A 26,838-nucleotide genomic window follows, 5' to 3' on the forward strand; every position below is an offset into this window, starting at 1 on the left:
CCTCTCTCTGTTTCTCTCTCTCTCTGTTTCTCCCTCTCTCTGTCTACTCGTCTCTCGCTCTCTCTCTCTCTCTGTCTCTGTCTCTCTCTCTCCTGTCTCTCTCTCTCTCTCTCTCTCTCTCTCTCTCTCTCTCTGTCTCACGTCTCTCTCTCTCTCTCTGTCTCTGTCTCTCTCTCTCTGTCTCTCTCTCTCTCTCTCTCTCTCTATCTCTCTCTCTCCTCTCTCTCTTCTCTCTCTCTCTCTCTCTCTCTCTATCTATCTCTCTCTCTCTCTCTCTCTATCTCCTCTCTCTCCTCTCTCTCTCTCTCTCTATCTATCTCTCTCTCTCTATCTCTATCTCTCTCTGTCTCTCTCTCTCTCTCTCTCCTCTGTTTCTCCCTCCTCTCTGTTCTCTCCCTCTCTCTGTTTCTCCCTCTCTCTGTTTCTCTCTCTCTCTGTTTCTCTCCCTCTATTTCTCTCTCCCTCTGTTTCTCTCTCTCTCTCTGTTTCTCCCTCTCTCTGTTCTCTCTCTCTCGCTCTCTCTCTCTCTCTGTCTCTGCTCTCTCCCTCTCTCTCTCTGTCTCTCTCTCTCCTCTTCTCTCTCTCTCTCTCTCTCTCTCCTCTCTCTCTCTCTCTCTCTCTCTCATCTCTCTCTCTCTCTCTCTCTCTCTCTATCTATCTCTCTCTCTCTCTCTCTCTATCTATCTCTCTCCTCTCTCTCTCTCTCTCTCTCTCTCTCTCTCCTCTCTCTCTCTCTCTATCTCTCTCTCTCTGTCTCTCTCTCTTCTCTCTCTCTGTTTCTCCTCTCTCTTTCTCCTCTCTCTGTTCTCTCTCTCTCTGTTTCTCTCCCTCTATTTCTCTCTCCCTCTGTTTCTCTCTCTCTCTGTTTCTCTCTCTCTCTGTTTCTCTCTCTCGTTTTCTCTCTTCTCTCTCTGTATCTCTCTCTCTCTGTTTCTCTCTCTCGTTTTCTCTCTTCTCTCTCTGTATCTCTCTCTCTCTCTGTTTCTCTCAATTCAATTCAATTTAAGGGCTTTATTGGCATGGGAAACGTCTGTTAACATTACCAAAGCAAGTGAAGTAGATAATAAACAAAAGTGAAATAAACAATAAATATTAACAGTAAACGTTACACTCCGAAGTTCCAAAAGAATAAAGACATTTCAAATGTCATATTATGTAGATATACAGTGTTGTAACAATGTGCAAATAGTTAAAGTACAAATGGGGAAATAAATCAACATAAATATGGGTTATATTTACAATGGTGTTTGTTCTTCACTGGTTGCCCTTTTCTTGTGGCAACAGGTCACAAATCTTCGGAGTTGATCAAAATTGGATTTATTTTCTAATTCTTTGTGGGTCTGAGGGAAATATGTGTCTCTAATATGGTCATACATTTGGCAGGAGGTTAGGAAGTGCAGCTCAGTTTCCACCTCATTTTGTGGGCAGTGTGCACATAGCCTGTCTTCTCTTGAGAGCCAGGTCTGCCTACGGCGGCCTTTCTCAATAGCAAGGCTTTGCTCACTGAGTCTGTACATAGTCAAAGCTTTCCTTAAGTTTGGGTCAGTCACAGTGGTCAGGTATTCTGCCACTGTGTACTCTCTGTTTAGGGCCAAATAGCATTCTAGTTTGCTCTGTGTTTTTGTTAATTCTTTCCAATGTGTCAAGTAATTATCTTTTTGTTTTCTCATGATTTGGTTCAGTCTAATTGTGTTGCTGACCTGCGGCTCTGTTTGTTTGTGAACAGAGCCCCAGGACCAGCTTTCTTAGGGGCTTTTCTCCTGCGGCTCTGCGACAGCGGCTCTGCGACATAACTCCACCAGTCCTACCGATGATATCATTTACGAAGATTATACCTTTTTTAAACATTCTGTCAGAAAATAAAGGTTTTTTGTCAATTAGTATATTTGAATTTAACCACAATATTTGTTGCATTATTTGTTCTGTCGTTTCTGGAGGATTAAATTGAAATTGCAACCAACTTTCTATGGCTTGTTTTAGAAATAGTGACATTTGGGAGATTATTTCCTTTTCAAATAACTGAAAGTGAGAGGTTGTAATCTGAATAAAGGGAAAAAGGCCTTTCTTGAACAGTGGGTGAGACAATCTTACTAATTTGCTTGAGAACCAGTTCGGATTTAAGTATAACTTTTGGATGACTGAAGATTTTAGTGATAGGTCTAATGCTTTAATATTTAATAATTTCTGTCCTCCGAATTCATATTCATTATATAAATATGCTCTTTTAATTTTGTCTGGCTTGCCGTTCCAAATAAAATTGAAATTTTTTTCTCATATAATTTAAAAAACTGTTTGCTAGGCGTAGGCAAGACCATAAGCAAATAGGTAAACTGGGATAATACTAAAGAGTTAATCAGGGTGATTTTTCCACAAATTGACAGGTATTTTCCTTTCCATGGTAGTAAGATCTTATCTATTTTTGCTAACTTTCTATTAAAATTTATTGAAGTGAGATCATTTATTTCCTTTGGGATATGTATTCCGAGTATATCCACATCACCATCAGACCATTTTATTGGTAAACTACATGGTAATGTACAATTTTTATTTTTTAGTGATCCAATACGTAATATAGTACATTTGTCATAATTTGGTTTTAATCCAGAGAGGTTAGAAAATGTATCTAGATCCTCTATGAGGCTGTGGAGGGATTCTAGTTGTGGATCCAAAAGAAAACATGAATCATCTGCGTACAATGACACCTTTGTTTTTAAGCCCTGTATTTCTAATCCTCTGATATTATTATTGGATCTGATTTTAATAGCTAACATCTCGGTGGCCACAATAAATAGATATGCCGATAGTGGACAACCTTGTTTCACTCCTCTTGACAGTTTAAAACTTTCTGAGAAATAGCCATTATTTACTATTTTACACCTAGGGTTACTATACATGATTTTGACCCATTTTATAAGAGATTCTCCAAAATTGAAATGCTCCAGGCATTTATATATAAATTCCAGTCGAACTTTATCAAATGCCTTTTCGAAGTCTGCTATGAATAGCAGGCCTGGTTTCCCATATTTTCCATAGTGTTCTATTGTTTCCAATACTTGCCTTATATTATCTCCAATGTATCTTCCATGTAAAAAACCTGTCTGATTAGAATGAATAATATCCGACAATACCTTTTTAATTCTATGCGCTATACATTTTGCTAGGATTTTTGCATCACAACACTGAAGTGTAAGGGGCCTCCAATTTTGTAAATGGACTGGATCTTTATATTTTCCACTTGTATCCTGTTTCAGTAATAATGAGATCAGACCTTCTTCTTGAGTGTCAGATAATCTACCATTTACATAGGAGTGGTTAAAACATGCTAATAACGGTCCTCTTAGTATATCAAAAAAGGTTTGGTATACCTCGATTGGTATGCCATCCAACCCTGGAGTTTTCCCGGACTTAAAGTCTTTAATTGCATCCAGAAGTTCCTCCTCTGTAATTTCACCTTCACATGAGTCTTTCTGTGTGGCTGTTAATTTGACATTATCAATAGAAAAAAAATCTCTACAATTAGCTTCAGTTAGAGGAGATGGAGGCGACTGAAAAGAAAACATATGCTTAAAATACTTTGTTTCTTCCTTCAAAATATCATTTGGTGAATCATGGGTTTCCGTTTCAGTAAGTTATTTATGGTAGCTTTCCCCTGTTGAAGATTAAAAAAGATTGTGGTGTATTTTCCCCATATTCCATCCAGTTTGCTCTATTTTTATAATATATTACACTTGATCTTTCTTGAATAAGTTTTTCCATTTCTTTTTGTTTTTCCTCTAATTTATTCTGAGCCTCTATGTTACAGTTTTTATTGCCATCTATCTGTTCTGTTAGACTTTCTATTTCCTTTCTTAGTATAAACTCTTTTGACCTAAATTGCTTTTGTTTTCGAGATGAGTACTGAATTGCATGGCCTCTAAAGGCACATTTAAAGGTGTCCCATACAATAAGGGGATTCGCTGTACCTATGTTATGTTGGAAAAAGTCAGTTATAAATTCCTTTGTTCTAATTATAAATAAATTATCATCTAATAGGCTTTGATTAAATTACCAATATCCTCGCCCACGTGGAAATTCAGTCAGAGTAATGTATATGCCTATTATATGATGGTCCGACCGCATTCTGTCCCCTATCAACACTTTTTTTACTTTAGGTGCCAACGAGAATGAGATAAGAAAGAAGTCCAGCTTTCTTAGGGGCTTTTCTCCTGCGGCTCTGTGTGTTTGTGAACAGAGCCCCAGGACCAGCTTTCTTAGGGGCTTTTCTCCTGCGGCTCTGTGTGTTTGTGAACAGAGCCCCAGGACCAGCTTTCTTAGGGGCTTTTCTCCTGCGGCTCTGTGTGTTTGTGAACAGAGCCCCAGGACCAGCTTTCTTAGGGGCTTTTCTCCTGCGGCTCTGTGTGTTTGTGAACAGAGCCCCAGGACCAGCTTTCTTAGGGGCTTTTCTCCTGCGGCTCTGTGTGTTTGTGAACAGAGCCCCAGGACCAGCTTTCTTAGGGGCTTTTCTCCTGCGGCTCTGTGTGTTTGTGAACAGAGCCCCAGGACCAGCTTTCTTAGGGGCTTTTCTCCTGCGGCTCTGTGTGTTTGTGAACAGAGCCCCAGGACCAGCTTTCTTAGGGGCTTTTCTCCTGCGGCTCTGTGTGTTTGTGAACAGAGCCCCAGGACCAGCTTTCTTAGGGGCTTTTCTCCTGTGGCGGTCATTCAATTTTGTCAGCCTGTGATTGTCAAGCATATAACTGCCAGTCTCACGGTAATTGACCGTTAATGAACATAAACACATTTAGCATCTCCTGTCTTCCACTCATAGCCTACAAGCCACTGATGCAGACCTTTGGAACATCTACATTTGAAAAAGTCTAATAAATCCATGTAATATAGCCTACACCTTCACAATAAATCCATTATTTATTTAAGACAGGTCTAAAGAAACATGATATGCAGAAAATGTAGTCTATTTCAGAAGAACAGAATAGCATCCTCTGAGTTGTCCTTATGTTAGGTCCTGATCTGGCTATGCCATATGGCTGTGGGCTACACTAGTTCATTTAGCAGACAAGATTTACTTAGAATTCCGTGGCATTATTTTATATTATTTTCAAATCAAATCAAATTTTATTTGTCACATGCGCCGAATACAACAGCCCTACTCTCAGATCGTTCACAGCTTTGTGGAAGTTACCTGTGGCGCTGATGTTTAGGCTGAGGTATGTGTAGTTTTTTCTGTGCTTTAAGGCAACAGTGTCTAGATGGAGTTTGTATTTGTGGTCCTGGCAACTGGACCTTTTTTGGAACACCATTATTTTTGTCTTACTGAGATTTACTGTCAGGGCCCAGATCGGACAGAATCTGTGCAGAAGATCTAGGTGCTGCTGTAGGCCCTCCTTGGTTGGGGACAGAAGCACCAGATCATCAGCAAACAGGAGACATTTGACTTCAGATTCTAGTAGGGTGAGGCCGGGTGCTGCAGACTGTTCTAGTGCCCTCGCCAATTCGTTGATATACTGTATATAGCCATGTTATTACCTGGTACCCCTGCACATCCACTCAGTACTGGTACTCCCTGTATATTGCCATGTTATTACCTGGTACCCCTGCACATCCACTCAGTACTGGTACTTCCTGTATATAGCCATGTTATTACCTGGTACCCCTGCACATCCACTCAGTACTGGTACTTCCTGTATATAGCCATGTTATTACCTGGTACCCCTGCACATGGACTCAGTACTGGTACTCCCTGTATATAGCCATGTTATTACCTGGTACCCCTGCACATCCACTCAGTACTGGTACTTCCTGTATATAGCCATGTTATTACCTGGTACCCCTGCACATCCACTCAGATCTTCACACTTCTACATCAGGTGAAACATCTGGCTTGTTGTTCTGTCTGTGTTTCCAGGGTGACAGAGAAACCTTTGAGAACTACTACAGGAAACAGAGGAAGAAACAGGCCAGGCTGGTGCTGCAGCCTCAGGCTAACATGGTGAGGATGGAAACCAGCTTCTGTTCTTCATTCTGTCTCTTCTCCCTCTATCGGTTCCCCTCTATCTGTTCCCCTCTATATGTTCCCCTCTATCGGTTCCTCTCTATCGGTTCCCCTCTATCTGTTCCCCTCTATCTGTTCCCTCTATCTGTTCCCCTCTATCTGTTCCCCTCTATCTGTTCCCCTCTATCTGTTCCCCTCTATCTGTTCCCCTCTATCTGTTCCCCTCTATCTGTTCCCCTCTATCTGTTCCCCTCTATCTGTCCCCCTCTATCTGTCCCCCTCTATCTGTCCCCCTCTATCTGTCCCCCTCTATCTGTCCCCTCTATCTGTCCCCCTCTATCTGTTCCCCTCTATCTGTCCCCCTCTATCTGTCCCCCTCTATCTGTCCCCCTCTATCTGTCCCCCTCTATCTGTCCCCCTCTATCTGTTCCCCTCTATCTGTTCCCCTCTATCTGTTCCCTCTATCTGTTCCCCTCTTATCTGTTCCCCTCTATCTGTTCCCCTCTATCTGTTCCCCTCTATCTGTTCCCTCTATCGGTTCCCCTCTATCTGTTCCCCTCTATCTGTTCCCCTCTATCTGTTCCCCTTTATCTGTTCCCTCTATCTGTTCCCCTCTATATGTTCCCCTCTATCTGTTCCCCTCTATCTGTTCCCCTCTATCTGTTCCCCTCTATCTGTTCCCCTCTATCTGTTCCCCTGCGCCACTCAGTCTCCTGAGTGGCGCAGTGGTCTAAGGCGCTGCATCGCAGTGCTAACTGTGCCACTAGAGATCCTGGTTCGAATCCAGGCTTTGTCGCAGCCGGCCGCGACCGGGAGACTCATGGGCGGCACACAATTGGCCCAGCGTCGTCCAGGGTAGGGGAGGGAATGGCCGGCAGGGATGTAGCTCAGTTGATAGAGCATGGCGTTTGCAACGCCAGGGTTGTGGGTTCGATTCCCACGGGGGGCCAGTATAAAAAAAATATGTATTCACTAACTGTAAGTCGCTCTGGATAAGAGCGTCTGCTAAATGACTAAAATGTAAAATGTAAATGTCTCTATCTGTTCCCCTCTATCTGTTCCCCTCTATATGTTCCCCTCTATCTGTCCCCCTCTATCTGTCCCCCTCTATCTGTCCCCCTCTATCTGTTCCCCTCTATCTGTTCCCCTCTATCTGTCCCCCTCTATCTGTTCCCCTCTATCTGTTCCCCTCTATCTGTTCCCCTCTATCTGTTCCCCTCTATCTGTTCCCCTCTATCTGTTCCCCTCTATCTGCTCCCCTCTATCTGCTCCCCTCTATCTGTTCCCCTCTATCTGTTCCCCTCTATCTGTTCCCCTCTATCTGTTCCCCTCTATCTGTTCCCTTCTCTCCATATCTGGATCGGTTCCCTTCTCTTCTCCATCCATTGATTAGTAGTTGTTCCTCTAAACCTCCACCTAATATTCCTGTGTGTTTCCTGGGTCAGCACGAGACAGTGGAGGGGTACCGGCGGTACTTCAATCAGATCCTAGGGTTTTTCGTGGTGGAGGATCACATTCTGCACGCCACACAGGGACTGGTGACCAGAGCCTTTACTGATGAACTGTGGAACATGGCCCTGTCGAAGATCATTGCCGTGCTCCGCACACACTCTGTGAGTACCGCTCAAGCACAAACACACGTACACACTGTGAGTACCGCTCACACACAAACACACACTGTGAGTACCGCTCACACACAAACACACATACACACTGTGAGTACCGCTCACACACAAACACACATACACACTGTGAGTACCGCTCACACACAAACACTCTGTGAGTACCGCTCAAACACAAACACACGTACACACTGTGAGTACCGCTCAAGCACAAACACACGTACACACTGTGAGTACCGCTCACACACAAACACACATACACACTGTGAGTACCGCTCAAACACAAACACACATTCACACAGTGAGTGCCGCTCACACACAAACACTCTGTGAGTACCGCTCACACACAAACACACATACAAACTGTCATTACAGCTCACACACACACACACACACACACCTGGATGTGAGGGGGAGCGAGTGGCCTGGCTCGACCATGACAAGGTCTATGGGGTCATGGAGGGCTCAGCCCTGTGTCTTTTTGGGATTGAAAGTCCCCTAGCAGTGAGAGGGCCAGGGTAGCAGTCACATTAACCCCAGCAGCGGGGTTTGACCAGGCCTTTGTTGGACCTCAGGACCCTGGCTGTGAGACCCTGTGAGTCCCAGCCCTGGGATATTACCATCATCCCTGACTGATTTCCAACTGCCTGTCCCCTGCTGCCTCCTCCTCCACACACTCTGCCTGTCCCCTGCTGCCTCCTCCTCCACACACTCTGCCTGTCCCCTGCTGCCTCCTCCTCCACACACTCTGCCTGTCCCCTGCTGCCTCCTCCTCCACACACTCTGCCTGTCCCCTGCTGCCTCCTCCTCCACACACTCTGCCTGTCCCCTGCTGCCTCCTCCTCCACACACTCTGCCTGTCCCCTGCTGCCTCCTCCTCCACACACTCTGCCTGTCCCCTGCTGCCTCCTCCTCCACACACTCTGCCTGTCCCCTGCTGCCTCCTCCTCCACACACTCTGCCTGTCCCCTGCTGCCTCCTCCTCCACACACTCTGCCTGTCCCCTGCTGCCTCCTCCTCCACACACTCTGCCTGTCCCCTGCTGCCTCCTCCTCCACACACTCTGCCTGTCCCCTGCTGCCTCCTCCTCCACACACTCTGCCTGTCCCCTGCTGCCTCCTCCTCCACACACTCTGCCTGTCCCCTGCTGCCTCCTCCTCCACACACTCTGCCTGGGCCCTCCGAGCACACAGCACTTTACCATATTCACACTAGTTCATCTGCTGTTATTGTTGCAGTCTGTCCCCATTAGGCTCAGATGACCTGAGCTCTTCGTCAGATCAATCTGAATGGAGCCCTGCTCAAAGCTGCTCACTGGGAGGGCCTACCAGGAAGAAGTGCCTAGATACCAATGATCATTCCTAACACTTCCAGATAAACCCTTAACTCACCCAGAAGACCGGGAGTAAGACTGTCCCTTTTCCATTTGAATGTGAAGGAAACAGGACTTTTTGATCCCCTCTCATTTCCTCTCCAGTCGTACTGCAGTGATCCCGACCTGGTGCTGGAGCTGAAGAACCTCATTGTCATATTTGCAGACACATTACAGGTGAGACTTGTCCAGGTCTTCTGAATTAAATCTAGAGCTCTTATAAAGGTATGAGTGAAGCAGCTGTTAATGTCTATCAATGTTCTGTATTATGTCATGTTTCATGTTCTGTGTGGACCCCAGGAAGAGTAGCTGCTGCTTTCGCAACAGCTAATGGGGGATCCTAATACAATACCCAATAGCCAAGCAGGTTGGTCATTAACCAGTGGACCTAAGATTGGGATGCCTCTGGTTTGTGACCTCCCCATCTCTCCCTCTCTCTCTCTCTCCAGGGTTATGGCTTCCCAGTGAACAGACTGTTTGACCTGCTGTTTGAGATCAGAGATCAGTACAATGAAACGCTGCTGAAGAAATGGGCTCTGGTCTTCAGGGAGATCTTTGAATTGGACAACTACAGCCCGATCCCTGTAGAAACCGAAGAAGAGTACAAGTCTGTTATTAGTAGATTCCCCTTCCACGACGCAGAAATTGAAAAGGTTTGTCCTTCATTCAACACCCCTTAAACGGACTAACTTCACGACATTCCGATGTGATTTAAATGTCAAATGCTTGAACTGGTGTTTTAAAGTCGATGGCCTACGCTCCTTATAGAGGTCCAAGGGGCTTAGTCAGGTAAAGCCAAATAACCTGTGTTTTATCTGCTGTCGCCCAACAGCAAGCCTTTCCAAATAACCTGTGTTTTATCTGCTGTCGCCCAACAGCAAGCCTTTCCAAATAACCTGTGTTTTATCTGCTGTCGCCCAACAGCAAGACTTTCCAAAGAAGCTGCCCATGTCTCAGTCTGTTCCTCAGATCTACGTCCAGGTCAAGGAGTTCATCTATGCCAGCCTTAAATTCTCCGAGTCACTGCATCGCAGGTGAGTCAGTCAGCCCATAGGCTGCTCCCCAAATGGCACCCTACTCCCTATGTAGTGTACTACTTTAGACCAGGGTCCATAGGACTCCCTATATAGTGTACTACTTTAGACCAGGGTCCATAGGACTCCCTATATAGTGTACTACTTTAGACCAGGGTCCATAGGACTCCCTATATAGTGTACTACTTTAGACCAGGGTCCATAGGACTCCCTATATAGTGTACTACTTTAGACCAGGGTCCATAGGACTCCCTATATAGTGTACTACTTTAGACCAGGGTCCATAGGACTCCCTATATAGTGTACTACTTTAGACCAGGGTCCATAGGACTCCCTATATAGTGTACTACTTTAGACCAGGGTCCATAGGACTCCCTATATAGTGTACTACTTTAGACCAGGGTCCATAGGGCTTTGGTGAAAAGTAGTGCACTGTGTAGGGAAGTGGGTGCTGTTTGGGACGCAGCCATAGATGCTATGAACTATGAACCTGTTCTATTTAATACTGTGGGTCAGTCTAACGTCTTGTTACAACATTCCACCAACGCACAGTCATTCAGATCAGCTCTCACAGGTATTCTTCCTGCTTAGTGGGTTAGCAAACGGCAGCGCTGCAGAGTTTGTTATTTACACTAGCATGCTAAGGTTTTGTCTGGTTGGTCAACATACTAAGGTTTTGTCTGGTTGGTCAACATACTAAGGTTTTGTCTGGTTGGTCAACATGCTAAGGTTTTGTCTGCTTGGTCAACATGCTAAGGTTTTGTCTGGTTGGTCAACATGCTAAGGTTTTGTCTGGTTGGTCGACATGCTAAGGTTTTGTCTGGTTGGTCAACATGCTAAGGTTTTGTCTGGTTGGTCAACATGCTAAGGTGTTGTCTGGTTGGTCAACATGCTAAGGTTTTGTCTGGTTGGTCAACATGCTAAGGTTTTGTCTGGTTGGTCAACATACTAAGGTTTGTCTGGTTGGTCAACATACTAAGGTTTGTCTGCTTGGTCAACATGCTAAGGTTTTGTCTGGTTGGTCAACATGCTAAGGTTTTGTCTGGTTGGTCGACATGCTAAGGTTTTGTCTGGTTGGTCAACATGCTAAGGTTTTGTCTGGTTGGTCAACATGCTAAGGTGTTGTCTGGTTGGTCAACATGCTAAGGTTTTGTCTGGTTGGTCAACATGCTAAGGTTTTGTCTGGTTGGTCAACATGCTAAGGGTTTGTCTGGTTGGTCAACATGCTAAGGTTTTGTCTGGTTGGTCAACATACTAAGGTTTTGTCTGGTTGGTCAACATGCTAAGGTTTTGTCTGGTTGGTCAACATGCTAAGGGTTTGTCTGGTTGGTCAACATGCTAAGGTTTTGTCTGGTTGGTCAACATGCTAAGGTTTTGTCTGGTTGGTCAACATGCTAAGGTTTTGTCTGGTTGGTCAACATGCTAAGGTTTTGTCTGGTTGGTCAACATGCTAAGGTTTTGTCTGGTTGGTCTACATGCTAAGGTTTCGTCTGGTTGGTCAACATGCTAAGGTTTCGTCTGGTTGGTCAACATGCTAAGGTTTTGTCTGGTTGGTCAACATACTAAGGTTTTGTCTGGTTGGTCTACATACTAAGGTTTCGTCTGGTTGGTCAACATACTAAGGTTTTGTCTGGTTGGTCAACATGCTAAGGTTTTGTCTGGTTGGTCAACATACTAAGGTTTTGTCTGGTTGGTCAACATGCTAAGGTTTTGTCTGGTTGGTCAACATGCTAAGGTTTTGTCTGGTTGGTCAACATGCTAAGGGTTTGTCTGGTTGGTCAACATGCTAAGGTTTTGTCTGGTTGGTCAACATACTAAGGTTTTGTCTGGTTGGTTTACATACTAAGGTTTTGTCTGGTTGGTCAACATGCTAAGGTTTTGTCTGGTTGGTCAACATGCTAAGGTTTTGTCTGGTTGGTCAACATGCTAAGGTTTTGTCTGGTTGGTCAACATGCTAAGGTTTTGTCTGCTTGGTCAACATGCTAAGGGTTTGTCTGCTTGGTCAACATGCTAAGGTTTTGTCTGGTTGGTCAACATTCTAAGGTTTTGTCTGGTTGGTCAACATGCTAAGGTTTTGTATGGTTGGTCAACATGCTAATGTTTTGTCTGGTTGGTCAACATGCTAAGGTTTTGTCTGGTTGGTCAACATGCTAAGGTTTTGTCTGGTTGGTCAACATACTAAGGTTTTGTCTGGTTGGTCAACATGCTAAGGGTTTGTCTGGTTGGTCAACATGCTAAGGTTTTGTCTGGTTGGTCAACATACTAAGGTTTTGTCTGGTTGGTCAACATGCTAAGGGTTTGTCTGGTTGCTCAACATGCTAAGGGTTTGTCTGGTTGGTCAACATGCTAAGGTTTTGTCTGGTTGGTCAACATGCTAAGGTTTTGTCTGGTTGGTCAACATACTAAGGTTTTGTCTGGTTGGTCAACATGCTAAGGGTTTGTCTGGTTGCTCAACATGCTAAGGGTTTGTCTGGTTGCTCAACATGCTAAGGTTTTGTCTGGTTGGTCAACATGCTAAGGTTTTGTCTGGTTGGTCAACATTCTAAGGTTTTGTCTGGTTGGTCAACATGCTAAGGGTTTGTCTGGTTGGTCAACATGCTAAGGTGTTGTCTGGTTGGTCAACATGCTAATGTTTTGTCTGGTTGGTCAACATGCTAAGGGTTTGTCTGGTTGGTCAACATGCTAAGGTGTTGTCTGGTTGGTCAACATGCTAAGGTCTGGTTGGTCAACATACTAAGGGTTTGTCTGGTTGGTCAACATACTAAGGGTTTGTCTGGTTGGTCAACATGCTAAGGTTTTGTCTGGTTGGTCAACATACTAAGGGTTTGTCTGGTTGGTCAACATGCTAAGGTGTTGTCTGGTTGGTCAACATGCTAAGGTCTGGTTGGTCAACATGCTAAGGGTTTGTCTGGTTGGTCAACATGCTAAGGTTTTGTCTGGTTGGTCAACATGCTAAGGTTTTGTCTGGTTGGTCAACATGCTAAGGTTTTGTCTGGTTGGTCAACATGCTAAGGTTTTGTCTGGTTGGTCAACATGCTAAGGTTTTGTCTGGTTGGTCAGCACCTTCCTCATCCTGCTGTTGTCTCGGTCAGATGAAGTCATATCTGTAATAGGTGTGAGAGAGAGTGTTGACCTTCAGCTGCCCCAGTCCGAGCCTGGCTGTCCCCTCACTAGGGTCCAAAGGACAGGGGTTTTCAAACTAAGCAATTTGTTTAACTCATTATTTTATGAATATCTCTTGCTGCAACACTACCATAGTGGATAACAGTGTTATGTCTCTGCGTCCAGTATGAAGGAAGTTTGAGGTAGTTTCACGATCCAATGCTAACTAGCGTTTGCGCAATAGCTGGAAGTTTACAGGAACAGTTAGCATGCTTGCTTGTTCTTGTTCGTCCGACTCTGGGGAAGTAGATACATTGCTTCATTGCCAAAATATCAAACTATCCCTTTAATATGGAGGAAATGATTAATTGGAGCTAGTTACAGGGTTTTTGCTGGATAGACAATTAGACGGGCTGTCGTGGTCGTTTCTTGGGTATAGAAAGCATGCAGAAAAGATTTGGAACTATATTTTTTAATAATATCATCTTTGAGAACTAACAATCAAATAAAAGCTAGACAGTCAGGGATAAATAAATATATATATATATATATATTATTATTATTATTATTATAATAATTTTTTTACGGGCATTTAGTGCACATGTCCACTGATTTTGGTATAATGTTTGAGCAGAGGAACACAGCATTAGCTATGGCAAAATGCATAGAATTGCAGAACATTTGCTTTACGACAGCAAAATATTCTCTACGCTGCCAAGATACTTTTATCTTTCTAGCTAATAGACCACTACTGTTCAGCTACTTTGGGAAATATTGAATGTGTATTTGAATGTCATTTTGTTTTCTGAGTTGAACTTTACTGGTGGTAATTGATACTGTAGAAGGTAGAACCGATATTTACCCGAGGTATTGAAATAGATCCATAGATTATTTGAACCGTGAGTTTATTTATTGTGAAATACTATTATTGTGAATAGCATATTTTTTGTTGTTGAACTACAATTTATTTTATTATAAAATAAACATGGCGGCATTAGCACTTCTAAACGTTATATCTTGGTCTCTGGTCTAATCTTTCTATGCTAATCTCATTACTGCTCTTTCTGAATCTAATCCATTGGTCAGTTGCGTTGTTGGAGTGTTTCATGCTAAGCACATGCTACACTAGCCTAGCTAACGTTAGCCACATAACTAACGTTAGCCACAACAAATTGGAATTCGTAACATATCATACGAAATGAACGATGGACATCCACAAATGAAAACATACCATACGAAACGTAACACACCACACCAATTGGAGTGTCCTGGATTTACAGTGCCTTCAGAAAGTATTTTTCCACATTTTGTTTGTGTTACAGCCTGAATTTAAAATGGATTAAATTTAGATTTTTTTTTGTCACTGGCCTACACACAATACCTCATAATGTCAAAGTGGAATTATGTTTTTCAAAATTTCTACTAAATTATTCTAAATGGAAAACCTGAAATGTCTTGAGAAAATATGTATTCAACCCCTTTTGTTATGGCAAGCTTAAATAAGTTCAGGAGTAAAAATTGGTTTAGCAAGTCACATAACTCTGTGTGCAATAATGGTGTTTATAATATAATAATAATAATAATATGCCATTTAGCAGACGGTTTTATCCAAAGCGACTTACAGTCATGCGTGCATACATTTCTTTTTTTGTGTATGGCAAAAAAAAATGTAACATGTAACATGATTTTTGAATGCCCTCCTTGCCTGGTCCGTGAGTTTTGGTTGTCGGCCCTCTCTTGGCAGGTTTGTTGTGGTGCCATATTCTTTCCATTTTTTAATAATGGATTTAATGGTGCTCCGTGGGATGTTCAAAGTTTCTGATATTTTTTTATAACCCAACCCTGATCTGTACTTCTCCACAACTTTGTCCCTGACCTGTTTGGAGAGCTCCTTGGTCTTCATGGTGCCACTTGCTTGGTGGTGCCCCTTGCTTAGTGGTGTTGCAGATTCTGGGGCCTTTCAGAACAAATGTATATATACTGAGATCATGTGACAGATCATGTGACACTTAGATTGCACACAGGTGGACTTTATTTAACTAATTATGTGACTTCTGAAGGTAATTGGTTGCACCAGATCTTATTTAGGGGCTTCATAGCAAAGGGGGTGAATACATATGCACGCACCACTTTTCCATTATTTATTTTTTAGAATTCTTTGAAACAAGTTCTTTTTTTCATTTCACTTCACCAATTTGGACTATTTTGTGTATGTCCATTACATGAAATCCGAATAAAAATCCATAAAAATTACAGGTTGTAATGCAACAAAATAGGAAAAACGCCAAGGGGGATGAAGACTTTTTCAAGGCACTGTATATGTATGTATGTATGTATGTATGTATGTATGTATGTATGTATGTATGTGTGTATGTGTGTGTATATACAGTGGGGAGAACAAGTATTTGATACACTGCCGATTTTGCAGGTTTTCCTACTTACAAAGCATGTAGAGGTCTGTAATTTTTATCATAGGTACACTTCAACTGTGAGAGACGGAATCTAAAACAAAAATCCAGAAAATCACATTGTATGATTTTTAAGTAATTAATTTGCATTTTATTGCATGACATAAGTATTTGATCACCTACCAACCAGTAAGAATTCCGGCTCTCACAGACCTGTTAGTTTTTCTTTAAGAAGCCCTCCTGTTCTCCACTCATTACTTGTATTAACTGCACCTGTTTGAACTCATTACCTGTATAAAAGACACCTGTCCACACACTCAATCAAACAGACTCCAACCTCTCCACAATGGCCAAGACCAGAGAGCTGTGTAAGGACACCATGGATAAAATTGTAGACCTGCACAAGGCTGGGATGGGCTACAGTACAATAGGCAAGCAGCTTGGTGAGAAGGCAACAACTGTTGGCGCAATTATTAGAAAATGGAAGAAGTTCAAGATGACGGTCAATCACCCTCGGTCTGGGGCTCCATGCAAGATCTCACCTCGTGGGGCATCAATGATCATGAGGAAGGTGAGGGATCAGCCCAGAACTACACGGCAGGACCTGGTCAATGACCTGAAGAGAGCTGGGACCACAGTCTCAAAGAAAACCATTAGTAACACACTACGCCGTCATGGATTAAAATCCTGCAGCGCACGCAAGGTCCCCCTGCTCAAGCCAGCGCATGTCCAGGCCCGTCTGAAGTTTGCCAATGACCATCTGGATGATCCAGAGGAGGAATGGGAGAAGGTCATGTGGTCTGATGAGACAAAAATAGAGCTTTTTGGTCTAAACTCCACTCGCCGTGTTTGGAGGAAGAAGAAGGATGAGTACAACCCCAAGAACACCATCCCAACCGTGAAGCATGGAGGTGGAAACATCATTCTTTGGGGATGCTTTTCTGCAAAGGGGACAGGACGACTGCACCGTATTGAGGGGAGGATGGATGGGGCCATGTATCGCGAGATCTTGGCCAACAACCTCCTTCCCTCAGTAAGAGCATTGAAGATGGATCGTGGCTGGGTCTTCCAGCATGACAACGACCCGAAACACACAGCCAGGGCAACTAAGGAGTGGCTCCGTAAGAAGCATCTCAAGGTCCTGGAGTAGCCTAGCCAGTCTCCAGACCTGAACCCAATAGAACATCTTTGGAGGGAGCTGAAAGTCCGTATTGCCCAGCGACAGCCCCAAAACCTGAAGGATCTGGAGAAGGTCTGTATGGAGGAGTGGGCCAAAATCCCTGCTGCAGTGTGTGCAAACCTGGTCAAGACCTACAGGAAAATTATGATCTCTGTAATTGCAAACAAAGGTTTCTGTACCAAATATTAAGTTCTGCTTTTCTGATGTATCAAATACTTATGTCATGCAATAAAATGCAAATTAATTACTTAAAAATCATACAATGTGATTTTCTGGATTTTCGTTTTAGATTCCGTCTCTCACAGTTGAAGTGTACCTATGATAAAAATTACAGACCTCTACATGCTTTGTAAGTAGGAAAACCTGCAAAATCGGCAGTGTATCAAATACTTGTTCTCCCCACTGTATATATGTATGTATATGTATGTATGTGTATATATGTATGTGTATATATGTATGTGTATATATATATATATATATATATATATATATATATATATATATATATATATATATATATATATATATATATATATATATATATATATACACACACACACACACAGTGGGGGAAAAAAGTATTTAGTCAGCCACCAATTGTGCATGTTCTCCCACTTAAGAAGATGAGAGAGGCCTGTAATTTTCATCATAGGTACACGTCAACTATGACAGACAAAATGAGCAAAAAAAATCCAGAAAATCACATTGTAGGATATTTTATGAATTTATTTGCAAATTATGGTGGAAAATAAGTATTTGGTCAATAACAAAAGTTTCTCAATACTTTGTTATATACCCTTTGTTGGCAATGACACAGGTCAAACGTTTTCTGTAAGTCTTCACAAGGTTTTCACACACTGTTGCTGGTATTTTGGCCCATTCCTCCATGCAGATCTCCTCTAGAGCAGTGATGTTTTGGGGATGTCGCTGGGCAACACGGACTTTCAACTCCCTCCAAAGATTTTCTATGGGGTTGAGATCTGGAGACTGGCTAGGCCACTCCAGGACCTTGAAATGCTTCTTACGAAGCCACTCCTTCGTTGCCCGGGCGGTGTGTTTGGGATCATTGTCATGCTGAAAGACCCAGCCACGTTTCATCTTCAATGCCCTTGCTGATGGAAGGAGGTTTTCACTCAAAATCTCACGATACATGGCCCCATTCATTCTTTCCTTTACACGGATCAGTCGTCCTGTCCCTTTGCAGAAAAACAGCCCCAAAGCATGATGTTTCCACCCCCATGCTTCACAGTAGGTATGGTGTTCTTTGGATGCAACTCAGCATTCATTGTCCTCCAAACACGACGAGTTGAGTTTTTACCAAAAAGTTCTATTTTGGTTTCATCTGACCATTTGACATTCTCCCAATCCTCTTCTGGATCATCCAATTGCACTCTAGCAAACTTCAGACGGGCCTGGACATGTACTGGCTTAAGCAGGGGGACACGTCTTGCACTGCAGGATTTGAGTCCCTGGCGGCGTAGTGTGTTACTGATGGTAGGCTTTGTTACTTTGGTCCCAGCTCTCTGCAGGTCATTCACTAGGTCCCCCCGTGTGGTTCTGGGATTTTTGCTCACCGTTCTTGTGATCATTTTGACCCCACGGGGTGAGATCTTGCGTGGAGCCCCAGATCGAGGGAGATTATCAGTGGTCATGTATGTCTTCCATTTCCTAATAATTGCTCCCACAGTTGATTTCTTCAAACCAAGCTGCTTACCTATTGCAGATTCAGTCTTCCCAGCCTGGTGCAGGTCTACAATTTTGTTTCTGATGTCCTTTGACAGCTCTTTGGTCTTGGCCATAGTGGAGTTTGGAGTGTGACTGTTTGAGGTTGTGGACAGGTGTCTTTTATACTTATAACAAGTTCAAACAGGTGCCATTAATACAGGTAACGAGTGGAGGACAGAGGAGCCTCTTAAAGAAGAAGTTACAGGTCTGTGAGAGCCAGAAATCTTGCTTGTTTGTAGGTGACCAAATACTTATTTTCCACCATAATTTGCAAATAAATTCATAAAAAATCCTACAATGTGATTTTCTGGAAAAAACTTTCTCAATTTGTCTGTCATAGTTGACGTGTACCTATGATGAAAATTACAGGCCTCTCTCATCTTTTTAAGTGGGAGAACTTGCACAATTGGTGGCTGACTAAATACTTTTTTTCCCCACTGTATATATATATATATATGCAGAAGAAAAAAATGGGGGATTGGAAGTGATGCAGACAATTACATTGATGGAAGTTACAATCTATCTGCAATATTAAAGCTGATCTACCCCCTAAAAAAAAAAGTGGAAGGGGAAAAAATTAAGGAACTTGTCTGTCGGCCCTGCATCAAAGACCAAAACTGGTTAAAGAAAATTGTGATTAATTAAAAAATATACCAGTTTCATTTAAGGACCAAAGAATTGACAGCTGTCCCATGCAGATTGCTAAATAGTTGGGAAGAGATTTTCGATGTACCGATTCCATGGCACATGGTATATGAACTGATACACAAAACAATGCCAGATTCAAAACTTAGTTTTTCAATTTAAATTATTATACAAAATACTTGCAACCAAAATAATGTTATAGATGGGAAGTACAACCCATCTTTTCTCTGCCTATTTTGCTGCGAAGAGACAGAATCATTAAATCATTTGTTTTGGTACTGTCCATATGTATCTTGTTTTTGGTCGCAGGTTCAGGATTGGCGATAACTCTGCAAATAGCACTGCTGGGTGATCTGAAAGTCATAGTCAATCGATCAATAATATAATAATACTATAATAAAGCCAAAAATGTTTATCTTTAATTTACAATCTGTAGTAATTGTGTAGAGAATGTCATTAGCTTTCCTGTGAAGGAAAGTTGTCTTTCCAGTCAGTTTGCTTATCTTTGCTGTGTGGTTCTTCTCTTTAATCATGCTGTTATCGTTTTTGTTTTGGTTGTGTTTCCAGCTGGACGGAGATCGATGACATGCTCCGTAAATCCACCAACCTGTTGTTGACGAGGACACTGAGTGGCTGTCTCCAGAACCTCATCAAGAAACCCCATATAGGACTGACTGAGGTGCACTAAGCATTACAGTTGCGGGACCCTTGCACTTTTGCTAAATAATTCCCTATTTCTTGTCAAATAAGTTGAAATTTAAATTTTAAAAAACTTTTGGTCTCCGCCTTGTTATTGGATTTTCAACATTGCAGAACGAATTTCATTTTTGTAAACTTAAGTTTACAATTTTATTTTAGAAAATAAAGACATGGCTTGGACAGAATTATTGGCACCCCGAGCTATTACCAGGATAACTGCCAACAAATGCTTCCTGTAGTCATCAATGAGCTTGCTGCACCTTTCTACTGGAGATTTGTGCCACTCTTCAGCAGCAAACTGCTCTAAATCTTCTATGTTTGAGGGGTGCCCTCCACCAAATACTGTTTTCACATCTCACCATATGTGATTCAGATCTGGACTCTTCACTGGCCACTCCAGATCTCGCCATAGGTTTAGGATGTGATTCAGATCTGGACTCTTCACTGGCCACTCCAGAACAGTCCAGATCTCGCCATAGGTTTAGGATGTGATTCAGATCTGGACTCTTCACTGGCCACTCCAGAACAGTCCGGGGTTTCTTCCTGACCCTATCCAGGGTGCTTTTTATGTGTGTTTGGGGTTGTTGTCTTGCTAGAAGATCCACAACCTTCAACAGAAAAGCCAGATTGAACTTCTCAAAAAACCCACCTAAACAAGCATACATCCTGGGGTAATTGTTCTGTGGAGCAATGAAACAAAATTAGAGCTATTTGGCAGTACAGATCAGCGCTGTTTATACTGACGACCAAATGAAACGTTCAACGAAAATAACAACCTCCCTACAATCAAAGATGGGGGAGGTTTGATAATGTTGTGTGGTTGCTTTGCTGCCTCTGGTTCTGGGGGCCTTGAACGTGTGCTTTGCTGCCTCTGGTTCTGGGGGCCTTGAACGTGTGCTTTGCTGCCTCTGGTTCTGGGGGCCTTGAACGTGTGCTTTGCTGCCTCTGGTTCTGGGGGCCTTGAACGTGTGCTTTGCTGCCTCTGGTTCTGGGGGCCTTGAACGTGTGCTTTGCTGCCTCTGGTTCTGGGGGCCTTGAACGTGTGCTTTGCTGCCTCTGGTTCTGGGGGCCTTGAACGTGTGCTTTGCTGCCTCTGGTTCTGGGGGCCTTGAACGTGTGCTTTGCTGCCTCTGGTTCTGGGGGCCTTGAACGTGTGCTTTGCTGCCTCTGGTTCTGGGGGCCTTGAACGTGTGCTTTGCTGCCTCTGGTTCTGGGGGCCTTGAACGTGTGCTTTGCTGCCTCTGGTTCTGGGGGCCTTGAACGTGTGCTTTGCTGCCTCTGGTTCTGGGGGCCTTGAACGTGTGCTTTGCTGCCTCTGGTTCTGGGGGCCTTGAACGTGTGCTTTGCTGCCTCTGGTTCTGGGGGCCTTGAACGTGTGCTTTGCTGCCTCTGGTTCTGGGGGCCTTGAACGTGTGCTTTGCTGCCTCTGGTTCTGGGGGCCTTGAACGTGTGCTTTGCTGCCTCTGGTTCTGGGGGCCTTGAACGTGCTGCCTCTGGTTCTGGGGGCCTTGAACGTGCTGCCTCTGGTTCTGGGGGCCTTGGTTCTGGGGGCCTTGGTTCTGGGGGCCTTGAACGTGCTGCCTCTGGTTCTGGGGGCCTTGAACGTGCTGCCTCTGGTTCTGGGGGCCTTGAACGTGTGCTTTGCTGCCTCTGGTTCTGGGGGCCTTGAACGTGTGCTTTGCTGCCTCTGGTTCTGGGGGCCTTGAACGTGTGCTTTGCTGCCTCTGGTTCTGGGGGCCTTGAACGTGTGCTTTGCTGCCTCTGGTTCTGGGGGCCTTGAACGTGTGCTTTGCTGCCTCTGGTTCTGGGGGCCTTGGTTCTGGGGGCCTTGGTTCTGGGGGCCTTGAACGTGTGCTTTGCTGCCTCTGGTTCTGGGGGCCTTGAACGTGCTGCCTCTGGTTCTGGGGGCCTTGGTTCTGGGGGCCTTGGTTCTGGGGGCCTTGAACGTGTGCTTTGCTGCCTCTGGTTCTGGGGGCCTTGGTTCTGGGGGCCTTGGTTCTGGGGGCCTTGGTTCTGGGGGCCTTGGTTCTGGGGGCCTTGGTTCTGGGGGCCTTGGTTCTGGGGGCCTTGGTTCTGGGGGCCTTGGTTCTGGGGGCCTTGGTTCTGGGGGCCTTGGTTCTGGGGGCCTTGAACGTGTGCAAGACTTCATGAATTCAGCACAATATCAGCTGTTTAGGAGTCCGATGTTCAACCCAGAGTCCAAAACTGGGTCTTACAGCAGGACATCAAAAACCAGCCAGGAATGGTTAAGAAGAAATGCTGGACTGTTCTGGAGTGGCCAGCGAGGAGTCCAGATCTGAATCACATACAAAACCTATGGCGAGATCTAAAAACCAGCATTTGGTGGAGGGCACCCCTCAAACATAGAATATTTAGAGCAGTTTGCTGCTGAAGAGTGGGACAAAATACCAGGAGAAAGGTGCAGCAAGCTCATTGATGACTACAATATGCATTTGTTGGCAGTTATCCTGGCCAAAGGCTGTGCCACCAAGTACTAGCTCTGGCAATGACAATAATTGTAAACTTAAAGTTTACTCAAATAAAATTGGTTCTGCAAAATTTGGTCCCATTGACTTCTCTCTCTGTATTCCAGTTGGTCCAGATCATCATCAACACAACCCATCTGGAGCAGGCCTGTAAATACCTGGAGGACTTCATCACCAACATCACCAACGTCTCACCTGAGACCGTGCACACCACACGTCTCTATGGCCTTTCTACCTTTAAGGTATGGAAACTATACATTAACTAACCGTACACACCACACGTCTCTACGGCCTTTCTACCTTTTAAGGTATTGTTGGAAATCCTTGGGCATTTCAAACTGCATTCTCTACCAGTGTGGCTACTTGACTAACTTGATGTAACTATTAAACAAACAAACTTAAGGTATGTTTCATTAGTCGTAGTGTCTTCTCTTGTGTTGCCTCAGGCTCAGAACATGCTCTCAGGCTCAGAACATGCTCTCAGGCTCAGAACATGCTCTCAGGCTCAGAACATGCTTGTTGCTGGAATAAAGGGGTTTACACAACAGCAATTACACCTGGAACTGTCATAAACTCTACAGAGCTTCAGAGTTGTTCATCATCTGGCACTGGCGTAGTCTTACCTGGCGTAGTCTTACCTGGCGTAGTCTTACCTGGCGTTCAGCTCATTCAGTCAGTAGTAACGTGTTGGTGGTCTTCCCTGGCTGTTGTATCCAGGATGCACGTCATGCAGCGGAGGGAGAGATCTACACCAAACTGAACCAGAGTACCATTGACATGGTTGTTGTTGTTGTTGTTATTGACATGGTCTTCCCTGTCTTCAACAGGATGCCCGTCATGCAGCGGAGGGAGAGATCTACACCAAACTGAACCAGAGTACCATTGACATGGTTGTTGTTGTTGTTGTTGACATGGTCTTCCCTGTCTGTTGTATTCAGGATGCACGTCATGCAGCGGAGGGAGAGATCTACACCAAACTGAACCAGAAGATAGATGAGTTTATCCAGCTGGCAGACTATGACTGGGGCATGCCAGAGTCAGACGGCCAGGCCAGTGGATACCTTATGGACCTCATTAACTTCCTCCGCAGCACCTTCCAGGTCTTCACACACCTGCCGGTGAGTTAGCCACGCCCCCGCAGGCAGGGGAACTCTGGGAGATGGAGTTTTGTTGTTGTGAGTTAATATTATTATTATTGTGGTCATTTGTTGTTATTGAAGTGTTATTCTTGTACTATAGTAATGTGTATTCAGTGTTGGAGTTATGTACTGCAGTAATGTGTATTCAGTGTTGGAGTTATGTACTGCAGTAATGTGTATTCAGTGTTGGAGTTATGTACTGCAGTAATGTGTATTCTGTGTTGGAGTTATGTACTGCAGTAATGTGTATTCAGTGTTGGAGTTATGTACTGCAGTAATGTGTATTCAGTGTTGGAGTTATGTACTGCAGTAATGTGTATTCAGTGTTGGAGTTATGTACTGCAGTAATGTGTATTCAGGGTTGGAGTTATGTACTGCAGTAATGTGTATTCAGGGTTGGAGTTATGTACTGCAGTAATGTGTATTCAGGGTTGGAGTTATGTACTGCAGTAATGTGTATTCAGGGTTGGAGTTATGTACTGCAGTAATGTGTATTCAGGGTTGGAGTTATGTACTGCAGTAATGTGTATTCAGGGTTGGAGTTATGTACTGCAGTAATGTGTATTCAGGGTTGGAGTTATGTACTGCTGCTGCTGCTGCTTATTTTCTGTGCCATTTTCATTCTGTTTTAGTTCCACAGAAAACCTCAAGCGAACTAGATCATTCTAGGTTATGATTCTGACTTGACATAACATTAGACTGAATAGTGACTGGGGAGAATGATAAATTGTTATTTCTGGGGGAGAACAACTGCAATGAAACAGACCAAAGATCCAATCCCAGCTGGTCAGGAAGTAGCTAGAGGAGACAGACAGACAGACAGGCAGACAGACAGGCAGGCAGACAGGCAGACAGGCAGACAGACAGACAGACAGACAGAGAGACAGACAGAGGACATAAGCTGTGAAACCCCAAACCAGACCTGTTCTAGCGGACTGCTCTGCTGCTTGCTTCCCTATCCTGTATAGAATCATTTCCAGCTTTTTATTCCCGTTTCCGTTTTTAAGACGTTGTTTTTTAAGGAATGTCTCCCCTCTCCAGTGATGTATATCTATAATTGATTTCTCTATTGATTTGACTCCTTCTGCCAGCATGCTTGGTCTGTCTCTGATCTTCCTTCCTGTCCATGTATTGTTACCATACTTTCTCTCTCCTGTTCTGGACATGTTTCATTTGTTTGGGTGGTTCTGGTTCTGCTCAGAATAACTACAATGACCATGCTGCCATGTCGGTAAGTACCCTTCCTGCCCCCTGCTCTACTCTGCTCCACTTCCCTGTTCTGTCCTGTCCAGTTCAGGGTAATGCATGATCATGTCTATATTGTGGATTTGCCCCCAGGCTTGTTGCTTCCTCCACATGTGATGATGCTAAACTATAGTCATTGACCAACCATAGATCACATTTAGTGCAAGTTGAATCTGCTAGGTTATTTTATCTGTACATTGTCTGTAAACACACACAGGGTGTCCTTGACTATATTTCTAAAGGAAGACAGCTCAGTGTTTACATTTACATTTTACATTTTCGTCATTTAGCAGACGCTCTTATCCAGAGCCACTTACACATTGGTGCATTCACCTTATGATAGCCAGTGGGACAAGCACTTTACAATTTTTTGGGGGTGGGGTAAGGGGGGGTAGAATGATTACTTTATCCTATCCCAGGAATTCCTTTTAAAGAGGTGGGGTTTCAAGTGTCTCCGGAAGGTGGTGAGTGACTCCGCTGTCCTGGCGTCGTGAGGGAGCTTGTTCCACCATTGGGGTGCCAGAGCAGCGAACAGTTTTGACTGGGCTGAGCGGGAACTGTGCTTCCGCAGAGGTAGGGGGGCTAGCAGGCCAGAGGTGGATGAACGCAATGCCCTCGTTTGGGTGTAGGGACTGATCAGAGCCTGAAGGTACGGAGGTGCCGTTCCCCTCACAGCTCCGTAGGCAAGCACCATGGTCTTGTAGCAGATGCGAGCTTCAACTGGAAGCCAGTGGAGTGTGCGGAGGAGCGGGGTGACGTGAGAGAACTTGGGAAGGTTGAACACCAGACGGGCTGCGGCGTTCTGGATGAGTTGTAGGGGTTTAATGGCACAGGCAGGGAGCCCAGCCAACAGCGAGTTGCAGTAATCCAGACGGGAGATGGCAAGTGCCTGGATTAGGACCTGTGCCGCTTCCTGTGTAAGGCAGGGTCGTACTCTGCGAATGTTGTAGAGCATGAACCTACAGGATCGGGTCACCGCCTTGATGTTAGCGGAGAACGACCGGGTGTTGTCCAGGGTCACGCCAGGGTCACGCCAGGGTCACGCCTGGACAACGTGTTCAGTATGTGTAGTAGACTATATGGTAACATATGGTTGGCATAAATCAAATCACATTTGATTGGTCACATACACATATTTAGCAGATGTTTTTGCAGGTGTAGCGAAATGCTTGTGTTCCTAGCTCCAACAGTGCAGTAGTATATGGAATTAAGAAATATATAAATATTAGGATGAGCAATGTCAGAGTGGCATTGAGTAGAATACAGTATATACATATGAAATTAGTAGAACAGTATGTAAACATTATTAAAGTGACCAGTGAGTCCATGTCTATGTACGTAGGACAGCAGTCTCTAAGGTGCAGGGTTGAGTAACCGGGTGGTAGCCGGCTATATAAATAAAGGATGGGATATCATATTCAACTAGTGTTTCTGTGCTGTTGTCATGTTGAACACAGCTCTATGTCGTCATGTTGAACACAGCTCTATGTCGTCATGTTGAACACAGTTCTATGTCGTCATGTTGAACACAGCTCTATGTCGTCATGTTGAACACAGCTCTATGTCGTCATGTTGAACACAGCTCTATGTCGTCATGTTGAACACAGCTCTATGTCGTCATGTTGAACACAGTTCTATGTCGTCATGTTGAACACAGCTCTATGTCGTCATGTTGAACACAGCTCTATGTCGTCATGTTGAACACAGCTCTATGTCGTCATGTTGAACACAGTTCTATGTCGTCATGTTGAACACAGCTCTATGTCGTCATGTTGAACACAGCTCTATGTCGTCATGTTGAACACAGCTCTATGTCGTCATGTTGAACACAGTTCTATGTCATCATGTTGAACACAGTTATATGTCGTCATGTTGAACACAGTTCTATGTCGTCATGTTGAACACAGCTCTATGTCGTCATGTTGAACACAGTTCTATGTCGTCATATTGAACACAGCTCTATGTCGTCATGTTGAACACAGCTCTATGTCGTCATGTTGAACACAGTTCTATGTCGTCATGTTGAACACAGCTCTATGTCGTCATGTTGAACACAGCTCTATGTCGTCATGTTGAACACAGTTCTATGTCGTCATGTTGAACACAGTTCTATGTCGTCATGTTGAACACAGTTCTATGTCGTCATGTTGAACACAGTTCTATGTCGTCATGTTGAACACAGTTCTATGTCGTCA

At 44.1% G+C, this 26,838-nt stretch overlaps 1 protein-coding gene across 1 annotated transcript in view; it reads left to right on the forward strand.

Annotated features, from left to right (window-relative positions):
* Positions 1–5,899: 5,899 nt before the first annotated feature.
* The window catches only part of LOC311123556 (exocyst complex component 6), a gene marked incomplete at its 5' end in the record, with an annotated part of 85,697 nt that continues 64,758 nt past the window's right edge, over positions 5,900–26,838 (forward strand). Inside the window, 8 exons of the mRNA XM_084197802.1 lie at positions 5,900–5,983; positions 7,432–7,599; positions 9,086–9,157; positions 9,430–9,633; positions 9,905–10,014; positions 19,642–19,753; positions 22,367–22,501; positions 23,198–23,377. Coding sequence (XP_084053928.1) covers positions 5,900–5,983; positions 7,432–7,599; positions 9,086–9,157; positions 9,430–9,633; positions 9,905–10,014; positions 19,642–19,753; positions 22,367–22,501; positions 23,198–23,377 — 1,065 coding nt within the window. The remainder of the gene's footprint in view (positions 5,984–7,431; positions 7,600–9,085; positions 9,158–9,429; positions 9,634–9,904; positions 10,015–19,641; positions 19,754–22,366; positions 22,502–23,197; positions 23,378–26,838) is intronic.

Source organism: Coregonus lavaretus, assembly GCF_964263955.1.
Source record: "Coregonus lavaretus genome assembly, contig: HAP1_SCAFFOLD_1959, whole genome shotgun sequence".
NCBI lineage: Eukaryota > Metazoa > Chordata > Actinopteri > Salmoniformes > Salmonidae > Coregonus > Coregonus lavaretus.